The 14,229-nt window shown below is 50.7% G+C and overlaps 1 protein-coding gene across 2 annotated transcripts in view; it reads left to right on the top strand.

Moving 5' to 3' along the window:
• DOCK1 (dedicator of cytokinesis 1) overlaps positions 1-14,229 on the top strand; it is a 410,700-nt gene that overhangs the window by 266,064 nt on the left and 130,407 nt on the right. For both annotated transcript variants that reach the window (XM_040991937.1, XM_040991936.1), the window contains exon 29: positions 5,856-5,950. In XM_040991937.1, the coding sequence (XP_040847871.1) occupies positions 5,856-5,950 (95 nt within the window). The remainder of the gene's footprint in view (positions 1-5,855; positions 5,951-14,229) is intronic.

The raw sequence follows: 14,229 nt of genomic DNA, 5'->3' as shown, positions 1-14,229 counted from the left end.
AAATTTGGAGGTGTTATCCGTGGATAGTTGCCCATTGACTCCTGCTTGTTTATTAGTTGACTTTCAAGAGCAGAAGCAGCCTGAGAGACCTTTCGGCCTGAAACTGTACTCTCTCGTTAATTGGCTGCAATTGTGGAAGCTCAACAGCATTTCTCCAAACATTTTTCTAGTAAAACTATGATACGACTTAATTAGGAAAAGTATAATAGAGGAAATTTATGGCTTAGGCGCTCTCTCCCTGGTGACCTGAAATCACATTGCCATATGGTTCCCCTCCTCTACAGAGCTGAAGCCAGACTTGCTGGCCTGATGCCTGGTGATAAGTTGACATAACTCCTTGGTTCCATGTCCAAGGGCCCATTGGCTCCTGGAACACATGGCACGCTCTCTTAGGGATTTTAGAAGATTTGTTGCAATTGACAGTTGTCTTGTTAAGGGATGGGAAAAAGAAAACGGTTTTTCTTTTTTTTTGGACTTTCTTGAGGAACTATTTCTAACACGCTTACTGTAATATATATATTTCTTAAATTTATTGGCTGAATGAAAATAAGTCCATCCCTTAAAATCATTGAAATTTCCCTCAAACAAAATTCAGGGAGCTAGTATGTGTATACTTGTGTCCATCTATTTCAACTACTTTGAATATTAATGTTTAGTTGACAGTAGGCTATGCAGTATGTAATACATACCGCATTGCTAGACCATGATTCTTTTTAAAGAATGACATAGTGAAATCCTATTTTATATTTGTCATATAAAATGGTATAATTGAATATTAAGAGTATGCCTTTATTGTCAATGGAAAGTTCTGTTTTGGTCATTGGAAAGAATAGTTATAACTTAAAATCACATTAACAAATCCTAGATAACATTCTAGGCTGAATAATAATTTTCAGAATTAGAAGAATTGCCCATCCTGAAACGATGGGACTCCCACTAATAGTTTGCCCTTTATCAGAAGAACACTTGTGTGATCAGAAGGCGTGCCTGCAAGCTGCTGCAGCACTCACCTGAGCTGGAAGTGCTGCACTTGATAGGAAAGTGCTGTGTACTGTGAGAAGTGATTATGCAAATTGCTGTTTAAACCTCCCTGCCTTCTGCTGGTATCAGAGTGCGTTCCCTGCCTCCTGGCTCAGAGCGGAGGCTCAGATATTTCCTTACGTGTTGTGGCCCTCATTTCCAAGAATTTGTTTTTCCCTTAGACAAAGCAGAAAATTAATTATTTGCCGACAATTTGATGCCTATTATAAAAAGGCATTTGTGATGTAGATATATATCAGAAATTCATTCTGAGTCGATTGTAGACTGTTTTTGTTGTTGTAAATCTGCTAGAACCTTTGTCAAATATGATTCTATCTTTTAACTGTACATAGAAAATATTTGGTTTGTGCTCTGAAAAATACCAGAAAATAAAAGATCAATTTACATGGAGTAATTGGAAGTTAATCAGTATTCCAATATGAAAGCAGCCCAATCATGTTCTCAGTATTACTGCCCTCTGACAAGTGCTGCTTTAAATCCCCCTCTTCGCCCTTTGACTTGGTTGGGTCAGTCTCGTGGACTTCTCCTCTCCTTCCTCTCCCACAGGTAAACTCAGGAGGCAGAATCGGGTGAATGTTCTAGTTTCTCTCCCTGGAATACCCTCCCAGCTTCAGCATCTTGCCTCCCAGAACCCCTTCCCTACACCTGGCCTCCTCTCACCCAGGGGCACCCTGGGCAGTCCCTTTAGCCTTGTCCATCTCCCAGCTGACCATCACACAGGCTTGGGTAGTTCAGGGTAGTCCGCTGCACAGGCGAGTGGTAGTGAAGATTTGCATGGGGATTACAAACCATAAGTGTTAGCAGGGGCACTGCCTGCATTGGCCTGGGTGCTCTTAGAAAGCCTTCAGCTCCAAGTGATACCAGCACTCGAGGGTGAGTCTCCCAGCCCTTCATGTATAATGTCCTAGACGGGAAGAAGAGCCAGTCCCACACCCTGCTGGCTTATTCCCATGACCATTGCCCAGCCAAGGCAGTTTCCTTGAAGATGATTCCCCGACTGTGAGCCTGGGGATGCACAGTCTAGTTGCAGCTCATAGGCACTCCTTTGTGGCAGCGTGGTGCAGGCACGCGGCAGACAGCACTGTTCCCTGGTGGATCAGCATTGCTCTAGTTAGCCCAGATCACCAGTGTTGTGCAAGACAACCTATGGTATGTACAGCAGGCAGACAGCTCCTTCTCTAGGTAAGAGAGCCTAGTGGCACGATGGTGTGTGGAAGGATGAGGGAGCCATGTGCCCCAGTGAGCCACTGTTCACTCACCAAAGACGAGCAACAGCTGGGGCTGGGCCGGGCTAAAGCCAGGAAGCTGGACCTCAGGCCAGGCCTCCTTGGTGGATCTATGGGACCCAGGTAGCTTGCCGTGACCTGCTGCCTCCTGGGGTCATATTGGCAGGAAGGTGTAATGGAGGCAGGACTGGAGCCCCTGCACCCTGCTGTGGCCTGGAGGGACCTCAGCCACAGCTCCCTTCAGAGTCTTCTTCCAAGTGAAGGCAGCAACCACTGCTTGGACCATTTGCTTTTCTGTTCTTTCTATCCTTCCCAAACTCTTCGCCTTCTCATGAGGGCTCCCTTCAGATTGGAACCCACTCTGGACTCCTCGTTGTCCTTGATTGTCTTGTGTCTTTTATCACTTGTGTTTCTAGGGCAAGACTAGTACCTTGTTCGATCACTTCTATTCATGTGGCTCTGCTGTTTATTTATTTAAGTCAGCAAGTTTTGTTGTCCACCTTCTATCCAGGCTTGTTGAATGCTGCCTAGTTTCCCCGAGCTCTACCATGTCCTATCAACTGGATGCTTGGTCTGAAATTCAAGGAGGACTTGTGGGCAAGAGTATGTCAGAGCTGCTGCCAAGTGCTTCCAGTGCATCATTCAGGAGGCTGGAAGTCATTCACTGGCCATGTGACAAGACTGTGCATCTCCAATTGGTGTTAGAGTGCTAACTGGCTAAAAGATGTACTCCCCTTGTCTCTCCATTAGGAAGGCCCCTCTCCCTGAGCAGTTATCACATCTTTGAGTACATCCACAGAAACTTGGCGAATGTCTATTTGCTGACAATCATTGGATTGTTTATGTTTCAGTTGCTCTAAAGAACTGCCTGGCATAGACTAGCTTCATAAAGAAAGGAGGCTGGGATAGGCATTTGGCGTGTGGTTGAGATTCCCGTGTCCTGCGTCAGGGTTGCCGAGTTCAATACCTAGCTCCAGCCCTAACTCCAGCTCCCTGCTACTGCACGCCCTGGAAAGCAACAGTGATGGTTCTGGTAATTGGGTCACTCGTGTGAGAGTCTGGCGTGAGAATGCAGATCCTGGCCTCAGCTGCGTGCGGGCGAGGTGCTGGGGAGTGAGCCAGAAGGTAGAAGCTCACTCTCGGTCATTCACACTCTGGCTCTCAGATTTTGTTTTCGTGTTTAAGTAAGAAGAGTCGCTCGTGTTGCTGACCGTGTGGGAGCTAAGGGCATGGTCCTGGTGTGGGCTTCGCTCGGTCACCTCCTGGTCGGCGGCCATGCAGGGAGAGCCGGGGAAGAGCAGGATCTGGGCTCAGGCTTCTTTAGCATCCCTCTTGTCGGAGCTAACCAGGCCACCGTAAGAGGTGCTCAATCCTGCCTTGCAGGTGATGTTCCCAGATGGCCTAGGGCCTCTTTCTAGAATTCTCCTCTCTGAAATCCCATGTTCCCCTCAGCACCTCTCTGGGACCAAGCTCCTGGCACAGTGACCTTTGCCGGGGAAGAAAGCCTCCAGACTCCAGCTGGGGGGAAATCCACTGAAGGCCTTGTCTGACCTGTTAGTTCTCTGGCCTCACGGGATGGCAGTTTCTGATTTCCAGGGTCCAGATGCTTTGCCCTAAGAGTGCTGACATGGGTTAAGAATAAGGATAGAGAAGTGGTAGAGCCTTGGTTAGATCCGCAATGGGAAAGATCACTCCCTGGAAATGGGCCAGCGCCCCCTTTGAAGTCCAGTGTGGGGGTGAGCATGTGGGTAGGGTACGAATGGCAGGAAGCAGTGGGAGTCATATGACACTTGCAGTTGGGAGCACAGTTAGCCATTGTTAGCTCTGCATGCTTAGGAATGCAGCAGACCTAAGCTGTGAGCAGTCCAGCCAAAGCAGGAATGCATGGGCACTGAGTGATGACAGTGTCCCAGAATGGCCCGTGCTGATCAGAGATCCCATGTGACAGTCGGCTCGGGAACCTCAGCCATTCTGGGCAAGTCCGGCTGTGAGGACAGCACTGTGGCTGTGGAATTATGCAGATGGGCCAGGAAGCCACACAGAACCCCGTCTCCCACTATCTGCAGTGTTGTGTTTGATCAGCAAAGTACCAGCGGCGAACAGCTGAGCCATACTAATGAAGGCCTGTGTGTCTGAGCGAGAGAAGGAGCTGCGAAAACAGGCCTCTTTTACAGAATCATAAAATCCAGACCCTGGATCTCAATTATTAGGCATTGAGGAGTGATCAGCAACAAAGCTAGCAATTTCATGCAAGTAGAGATGTGGCTAAATTACAGCACTCAGCCGGCGAAATATGCAACCTGGTCATTAAAACGGGAAACACTTGACAAAGTGGGGAAACTAAGTAGTGAAATATGATTTTCGGTAATTGGACTGGAGAAAGCAGCCGTGCATCTGTCAGGGGGCATCCAGATGCTGTTGCACTCAGGGCACCTGCCGTGCAGAGGTTGGGGGCACCAGGCCTGCCGTTTCCTTCCCTCTTGACTTTGCCCTGGCTGCTGGCTTCTCTGGCTCCAAAGTTTCTGTTGTAATCAGGTGATTGGAAGTTGCTGGACCCTGGCATGCAGCTAAGGTTGCAGATAAAGTCTCTTCGCCTTGAAAATCACCTTATTGCTGTGATCAACTTTAACTTGTGCCTCTTGGCAGGAGCTGCTGCCGTACAAGTTAGTCCTGGGAATTGCTTTCCTGGCTGCTTGAATTCTGCCCGGCACCTTGGCCTTCACAGCCATTGCACCTCATTATGATTCAGTAGATTAAATAAATGAGAAACATCCACTCATTCGGCAGTCTCGGGCCAGCACCTCGTTTTTCTAACTCCTTCTCTGTTGCCTTTCTTCTTCCTGCCCCAGGTCTGAGCCAGCATCGGGGCTACCAGGGATGGGCAGGGTTCCCAGGATAACTCCCTGTTTGGTTCAGGTTAGCTCAGAACCAGTGTCAGCTGGCCAAGAACTGGAACCTTGTGGAGCTCCCAGGAAACGAGACCCCTTCCTGATGGAAGCGTAGCAGCAGGGCGGGCGCATCAGTGCACACCTGCAGGACGCGAGAAGCATCCCTGAGTGGCTAGGGGCCTTGTCAGCGGTCACACACTCGCGGGGTTCTGTATACTGAATTGTTGCAGAAGCACAGACATCCTGGTGGAGCCTTTCCTTTGTGAAATTGCCTAAGAGAGTGGGTAGTAATGTCCTACATTCAACCTGACAGCGCCTATTTGCAATGAAAAACAGATTTAGATCAAATGTAAGAAGCCACAACTGACCTGTTGTGTCTCTTCAAAATCCCATTTGCCTACGTGCAGAAAGGGTGCGAAAGTGTACTGTGGCCCCCAGGTGGACCGACGGTCCGAGAGCCATGCCTGGGGAGGTTTCCGACTATATCCTTGAGACGGCCGTCTGAGATGGAAAGTAGCCAGATAAACACACAGATAGAACCAATGCCCAGCTTCCAGGAAATGCATCTTCATTAGTTTTTAGAATGTTTTCGTTCAGCTCAAGAAATAGGGTCTCTTATCATTTAATGCATGCATTCAGGATGGGGCCTGTTCGCACGGCTTTCTTGGCAGCTGTTTCAGAGTTCGGTTTTTCATTTCAGGATTTCCTGATGGAAACATTCATCATGTTTAAGAACCTCATTGGGAAGAATGTCTACCCTTTCGACTGGGTGATAATGAACATGATGCAGAATAAGTGAGTACAAGGGGAGGAGCTCCCACCTTCCACCCTGTGTCTGATCCCTGCCTCGTGGCAGCAGGACTGTGGCTGTCCACCCAGGGCTGCCCCCACGTCTGTGATGCAGATCTGGTCAGTGTGGGCCTCTGGCAGTGGGAGCTGTGACCCTCGCCCCGTAGAGCCTAAGCCCATATCGTCTCCCGCGTTGTCAGAACAGTCAAGGTGCTGTTGGCAGTCAAGGTAACATCTCATTGTAAGCAAATGCTTGAATGATCCTCACCGCTGTGAGCGGCGTGTGCATTGCAGAGTTCACAATGTTTTCCCTCTTTAGGAAGTCTTGTGGGTTTTGCACACTGATCAAGCAGTGCTTTGTTTATCACCTCTCGGGGAGGGCGTCTGGTAGACCTTCTGGCACTTTGGCGTTTTATTGTTTCTATGTGCACCAACCGTGATCATAGAGTCCACAGTCACATGGGATGTATTTAAGATAAAATTCCCGTTGACCTCTCTTTTTCTTGTTTCTGTCTTACTGCAATTTCGATGGAGATCATTGTAGATTCATTTGCACGGTAAGAAGTAATGCAGGAGACCTTGTGTACACTTTGAGCCATTTTCTCCCAAGGATGGCATTTTTTGAATTCCTGAAATTATATATTGCAGCCAGGGAATGGACGGTGACACATTTCCGGATGGTGTTCATGTTTCCCAGTTTCCCTTGCGAGAGTTGATGTCCACGTTGAGTCCTGAATGCTTTGACACCTAATTGCGTTCTTGCGTCGGCCGCGGCAGGCCAACCTGCGCGTCTCCATTGCCAGCGACATCCCTTTAGTTCCCACAGTTGGCTGTCCCCTCCGTGGCGCCTGATCCCCGGCAGTCACTCCCCTGTTCTGCTTTGCTGTAGCTGCGTGATTTCAGACATGTCCCAGCAGACAGAGGGGCAGTCTCCACTGTGAGGCGGGCTGGGTTGCCTGCAGTGCTTCCTGGAGACAGATTTAGGCTGAGATGCTTGTCAGCCGTCTGTCACGGGCGGACCACCGTGTGAGCACCGTTGTCTTGTGGAGGGGCAGGCCGAGCTGTCCCCAGCGCGTTGAGCTATGAGCAGTAAAGCTACCATCGACGAGTGTGATGTTGGATTGTATGGAGACTGCACGCTTCCAGCTGTGTCCGAGTGTTTCACATACCCTGCAGCTGCGTGGGACTCATCCAGCGCCGCCTCCTCCAGCCTTTGCTGTGATCAGCTGGTTTTCAGTTTAGTCCTGGTTGGTGTGCAGAGTGTTGCCTTGTGGACTAATTTGCATTCCCTCCCAGTGACTTTGTCTCTTTTGAATGCCTTTTGTCTACCTTATGGACAATCTTCTAGCAGCAGGGACCTCTCCCTTGGTTACCCCCGGGCTCTGCCTCTGTGTCCACAGGGGCAGAATCAGCCTTCGTCCTTGGCACATGATCCCTATGGGCTTAAGCACCTGCTGTCTGTCTTGGGTCACAAGTGGCCGAAATCTCCATCCACATTTGAGAATGCAAGGTGCAGAGGCCCCGGTGGCTGGGCAGTGCGCTGGACCCAGCCCTGGCCTGGGAGGCCCGGTGGGGCCTGGCCCGTGCCCCTTTGTACAGGTGACACTCAGCATGGAGTCCTCATCCAGGAAATGAGGCACTTCAAAGCAAGTGCTGCGTTTTTTCTCCCTTTTTCTCTGTTGGGATTAGTTCTGGTGATTGGCAACCTAGAATTACTCTGAAGAGCTGCATTTGTGTTTTCTAATGGGCTTATGTTTCATATAAAGAAAAGCAATCAGCAACAATAACCAACCCCCACCGTCCTGGGACTCAGGGTCTCATCTTGCCTCACAGGGTTGGCCAAGGGTAAGGCGGCTGCATGCACAGGGCAGTGTGTGGGGACAGTGCCTCCCCGGTGCCTCCAGGAGAGCTGCCATGAGGTGCTGGTCCCCTGGGCACTGTCCAGCTAAGGCCTCCTGTGGCAACCCGTGACGCCACGGAGTCCCTGGCAAGGGAACTGCAGCTGTGAGGGGGACACAGTAAAATCACTGTTTTATTTCCATGGTGATTGGGTGGCTGCCCTTCATGCCAACGCTGTGACTGCCTCGTTTCCCCTTCCTCCTGCCACGTCATCGTGCCCTCTACCCCCAGCTCCAAGTTACAGCAGGATGCCCTGAACTGCCCTCTGATACACAGCCACACAGGCTGTCTCAAAGCCTGGCGTGCTGTGGCCCAAGGTCTCCCTCTCCTGAGACCCTCTGTGCTGTCTTCTGGAACGTTCAGTCGTTCCTGAGCTGGGGAGCTGGCTGGCCGCAGGGGCTGGCCGCAGGGCAGAGCTCCCCGTCCCCTGCCAGTTGCTCAGGTCCACACGCAGATCGCAGCACCGAGCTGAGACCGAGCGCTGGCCCTGCAGCCGTTAGCTCTCGGGCACGAGAGGGTGGGGTGGGCTTCTGCTTTTCAGAAACCCCACGGGGCGACCCCACGGGCTGCTGCGGGTCCTCATACGACAGGCCTGTGTGAGTAGCCATGTCTGCAGCCTCCAGCTCAGCCTGTCCCCTGTTCCCTGTGCGCAGTGGCGGCAGCCCTGGCAGGTGTCCTGACGAGGGAAGTTAGAAGCAGAATCCCTAGGGACAACTTGTATTGTACCCACCCCAAAGGCTGGCCCCAGCTGTCCAACCCACACTGCCTCTCCTTTGCTGCTTCCTGTGTCTGAGTGATGTGCGTGTGCACACGTGGCTGTGTGGGTGTGTGGAGGCACAGCTGTATGTGCAGGTCCCTGTGTGTGCGGATCTACGGGGGTGTTCACCTGAACTGAGGTAGGCCTTTGTCTCAGTGTACCTGTAGGGGTACTCATAGACAATGCTTGTGTATACAGTCTGCAGTATTGTATGCATGTTCCTCTGTGGGCTTGTAGCTGTGTCTGTGTGAGTCTGTGTGGCATTACACCTTGGACCTGCGTACGGGTGGGCCCGTGTGTGCGTGTGCCCGTGTGTGCCTGCGCCCGTGTGTGGCTGTCTGGATCCCAGGAAAGTCACTTTGATTGTAGACATTCCAACTTGCGGAAGCATGGCCAGTTGCATGTTTGCATCATGTTGACACATCCTGCAGGAGCAGCTGCGCAAGCCAGCACGAGCAGCAGTGGGTTGCGGACGGGGCACAACTGAGGCGTTTGAGGTGTGGATCCCAGTGTGGGTCTGGAGCGTCGTGACAGTCACGTCCTCCTGCCCCACTGAGCGCCCTTTCTGAGGAGTTCCCAGCACTGACCTGAGCCAGTAGAGTATTGAAGATGGTCTTGTCTCCATGTGGTCACGCTCTGGCCACCCCCGGAGGCCGCTGCATTGGTGAGCATTAAGCATTCCTCCGCGTTTTGGCTGAAATGCCACCTTCAACAGGAAGACTTCATTTCTCTGCCTGGATGGCATGCATTCTTGGTGCTGTATCCTACACTTGCAGGAGCTCGGGTGTGGCCTGCTGTCCTTGAGTAGGCACCACTGTGGACAGAGAAGTTTGGTTATTTGCCAGAAGACACATCCTCCTGCCTGTTACAAGCTTATGCTAAGGCCAGCCTTGAAATACAGGCGGATGGGCAGGGCCGGGACCCTAACCATCTCAGCCAATGCTGCCTGTTCCCCTTGAGTAAGCTTTCTGCTTTGCAAAGCGCATGCTAGGATGTTTTGATTCTAGTGTCCTTACAACAGAGCTTTCCCACAGATTTGCTACTTAAACCAACATGGATATTGAGCGTGGAATTGTCAGTGGTGTGTGTGCTGCTCAAGGAGACATCGGGTGTGGGGTGCTAGCCAGGAGACCTGTTATCTGCTTGTAGAAGAACAAGGCCTCCTTAACCTTGCAAGAAAGTCGCATTCTCACCGTCGCATGTAATCCTGTTCCCATGTCATTCTCTAGCTAGCCTTTTTTTTTTTTGACTATGACTTAATGTGCATGTATTTTCGGCATTGTCAAGCCCCACTTCTCCCCTCTTGTGGGCATGCCTCAGACCTGCCCTTGCCACGGGAGAATAAGCAGTGATTTTCAAAAGCTTCTGGAATCTGTCTTTAAGTTTTAATGGCACAGCTGGACATGCAGTTTTACCACCCACGGCTCGGAAATGGACAAAATCAGCCTCCACGGCCCCTTAAATATCGGTGCACTTACTCAGCTTTCTCTCTGCACAGACACTCCCGGTGTACACAAGGCTTGTAAAGTATAATTAAAGACAGCATCCATTCGTTTTGGTGCAACAACTTGTAAATCAGGAATCAAAGCTATAGGATTTAATGACTGTCCCCAAGGACAGCCGTCGCTCGGCTGCTCTGTTCGAGAGTGACTGGCGCCGGGCTGACATTATAACTCCGCTCCAGGACGTGACGGTGCCAGATGGCAGCATGACATTTAAGATAAGCACAGTTCAGAGGGAGTCGAACTGTGCTGTGTGTCTCCTCCAGAGTGCCCGATCATCTTCCCTGGGGGAAGCAAATGCTAAGCCTGCATTGAGGATCCGCCCTGGGTCAGGTTGGCTGGCTTTCTCAGAATCACACCTTGTGTGTGTGGCATCGTCATGGGTCCAGCAGTTTTGTTGGGGCTGGCATAGCTTCTTTCCTGGCTGTTCAAGGCACACGACCCCTTGGTTCAGTTTCGGTGTCTCCTAGGCGTAGAGCTGGTATTCATCCCAGCGCATTGCTTCTGTTTGTACAGAAAGCTTTCCTTTCTGGAATGCTAAGCCATAGGAGTGACCTGGAGGAAATGAGTCTGTCAGGTTGACTGAATTCCTCTTCCACCTCGAAGAAAGCATCTGTTATTAACTGCTTTAATTTTGCTGGAGGAAGGCATTTCTCCAGAAAAGGGGCAAAACTGAGCTTGATGCTTCAGATGCTTCAAGTGAGGCTTTCTTGTTCCTGTCGACTGCATGACAGGCAAGAAAACCTTCCACTCAGGCTTCCAACAGATCTTCTAAAAATTCAGCTTCCCCAATTCAGATTCTCCGCAGGTCTTGTTGCACACACTGTTCCCCTCTCTCAGGATGAAAAATACATGCAAGCAATGCTTTCACTTTCTCAGGGCACGCATGGTTGGCAACTGTGATTATCAGCCCTTTGCAGCTGTGCCTCTGCATTGGCACAGGTTTTGTGTCTCTGACTTCCTCTTCCCTTCCAGGTTGCACTGGAACCCTTATCCCGTACGCTTTCCTAGAGGACCTGATGTTTTTTCAAGTGAAGATTCATGGGTGGTGTACATAAAATAAGCCATACAAAATTATAGATAAGACTTGTAACTCTCTTAAAAGTCCAAATCTAGAACCCCAGACAATTGAAGCTGCCTGGAAGACAAAGCGAAAGGAATCCATGGAGGGTTTCTAAAGACTACTAGATAGTCCCGTTTCCTTGCCATTTATAATGGGAGCCTGACAGGATCTCTGTATCTGCATGGCACGTGGAACAAGAAAACATGATAGGTTAGCAATCAATTCAGAACTGAGAATTCTGCTCTTTGATAAGGAAATTATTATTTCAACTTTGACTCTTTGGCTTGCTTCAGGGGTGACCAGTTAGCATGCTTATCATGGTCGCTTATCATGACCTTGCCTGGGAGACAGACCGCCTTATCTAAGACAGTGGATTCTTCTGACCTGGTTAATTCATTTGGTGTACTTTTGGACTATTCAAACATTGGAGTACATCCATCAGAAACTTTTGTCTGGCCATTGCTGCGTCTGGAACTTGCAAATCTCTGAAATGTCAAAATCTCATCTCAGCTTGGAGTTAGTGAGAGACGGTGTTGTAGAGTGTTTGATATTCCGTGTTTTCATGCACTGCTCGTTTGTTAAATGTTCGTCACGGCCCTGCAGCACCTGTGCTAGAATAGCCCAGAGCAGTGTTTGGGGTCCACTCAGGGTGAAGCATTCTGCTCGGGAACCCCTGGGACGTGAGCCCTGGCCTGGCTCTGCCTCTGCTCTTACATGTGAGGCAGCTGGTTCTCCCGAGCAAGCACTCTCTTCCATCCGTTAACACCGTGCCTGTCCCCCACCTAGCACACGTGCTGTGTACACACATAACCACGCCTCTTGAGTTAAGTTCCCCATACTTAATTTGTATCTTGGAAGTTTATCTCCCTTCACGCAGTACATTTTCCCCACTCCAGCCATCTCCTTCAGAGGACTCGGAGCCCAGGCGGTAAGCTCACTCACACCACTGCCCAGGTGAGCTTGGAATCCAGCAGGGACAGGAAGGGGCCACAGCCTTGGTGCTGGATTCAACCTTGGAGATGGCAGAGTTCGTGGCAATGCAGTGACAGTGCGCAGAAAGCACCTTAGCAGGGACCCGGTGTTTGCAGAGTTTTGGTGCTTGGCTGGACTTGGCCGAGAGCTCGCATCAGGCAACATGCCCCGTTTGCCCTGGGATTGGACCAGGCGAGCTGGGAGTGCCCAGGGTTGGGGACTGACCGTACCCTCAGACTGCGCCCCCGCTATCTAGGGAAGGGCACAGCACTGTGCCAGCTGAGAGCCTGCAGAGAGAGCACGTGGGACTGCAAAGACTCTTGGTTTGTTTCAACATCTTCTTACCCTTTCTTTGAAATCCAGGGCTTTGGTTGATGTTGTTATTTCTAATTTAATGAATGTATTTGAAAGATGCGTGGGTTCCCCCTGGAGGTTGTGCACTTGATGGCTTGAAGCACGCCTGAGGACGGCTTTCTCCCGTGCACAGAAGGCATCTGCAGGTGATGTCAGCACCGTCTGCACACACCCAGCTAAGGACCAAGAGAAAAGCAACTGGTTGTCCTTCAGAAATGGGAATCCAAAGTCAGTACAATGAAGACATGCCAGAATGAAACTGCCCCCAGCTCCACACACCCACTGTTACCGCCGGGGGTGCTACAGAAAGTTGCTCTTTGAACTGTAACCTCCAAGGACACTGGCCTGCCCCACAGTGTGTCACAGCGTGAGGTCCACGGCTTGTGGCACTGAGGCCACAGCCTGCTGAAGTCCTCATCCCTATGTGCTTTCAAGGCCAAGTCTCCCAACAACTCGGGAGCTGTGCCTGCAGCAGCTGGGTTGCCCAGAGCTTCTGGTGGGCATACTGGGGCAGGCCGGTCACAGGGCCCTGGCCCCTGGGGCTTGCTGTGGCTGCTGTTCTAGGTCATGCTCAGAGGATGTTTGCCAAGGGCACTGACCTGCAGCAGCCCCAAGCCTATGTGTTCATGCCAGAGCCATCATCCTGTAATGCCAGTACTATATGCACAAACACTTGTTCTTGGTGTTCTGATTATCTTGGATGACATTTTCACACTTTGTTTTAAAGGCTATCTGTAACAGTCTATAGCAAGTGTGCATTTTCACAATACTTAATTAAGCAAGCCTGGGCGGGTGGTCAGGTCTAGGTTGGATGCTGCTTGGGATCCTACCCATTTGCAGTGCCTAGGTGTGAGTCCCAACTCTATTTCTGATATGTGCTTCCTGCTTGTGCACATTCAGGGAAGCTGTGAGTGATGGCTCAGATGCTGAAGTCCCTTCCGCCCATGTTGGCTGGGTGAAGGTCCTGGTCCCTGGCCTCTGGCCCCTGGCTCCTGGCTTCTGGCTCCTGCCTGGCCCCTGACCCTTGGCTGCTGCCTGGTCCCTGGCTTCTGGCCCCTGACTCCTGTCTGGCTCCTGGCTCCTGCCTGGCCCCTGACTCCTGTCTGGCTCCTGGCTCCTGGCTGCTGTCTGGCTCCTGGCTCCTGCCTGGCCCAGCCCTGGTTGCTGTTGGCATTTGGGCTATGAATCAGTGGATGGGAGATCTCTGTCTCTCTCCCTCTTGTTCTGCCTTCCAAATAAGTAAGTAAAAAATTAAAACAACTCAAACAAATAATTTTGATATTTTACCTGATTTTTATGAAAAATTATTGCTTATAACAGAGATATTTTTAGCCAATCTGGTTTTATTCAAATTGCCTCTTTATTTAATTCTGAGATGAAAAATCAACGTCTCAGAGCAGTGGCATTGATGAAGAGCTCTCAGGAAGGACTCTTCAGTAGGGAACTCGCTGTAGAGGGACATTTGAAAAGGGCAAAGTGTGCTGGAGAAGGCTTGCCGGCGGTGCACACCTCGCTCTGAGGCCCCGCTGGGTGGGCACGCCACCATCCCGCGGCACTTCACACAGGAGGACACACTTGTGTCTGTGAAGCAGGAGGGCGCGCGCTCCTCTGTGTCAGGCATGGAACATCTCAACGCCAAACCAAGTGGAGACTTTACAAGGATACTCTCAAAAGTTGATGAAAAGCAAGATTAAAAGATGGATTTCTTTTGGTGCAAAAGTGTTTCCAAGTCCATGTA

The sequence above is a fragment of the Ochotona curzoniae genome, unplaced genomic scaffold (assembly GCF_017591425.1).
Source record: "Ochotona curzoniae isolate NIBS_2020 unplaced genomic scaffold, NIBS_Ocur_1.0 contig_66, whole genome shotgun sequence".
Taxonomy (NCBI): Eukaryota; Metazoa; Chordata; class Mammalia; order Lagomorpha; family Ochotonidae; genus Ochotona; species Ochotona curzoniae.
The sequence above is the reverse complement of the archived record's forward strand: the minus strand, read 5'-3'. Positions and strand labels throughout refer to the sequence as shown.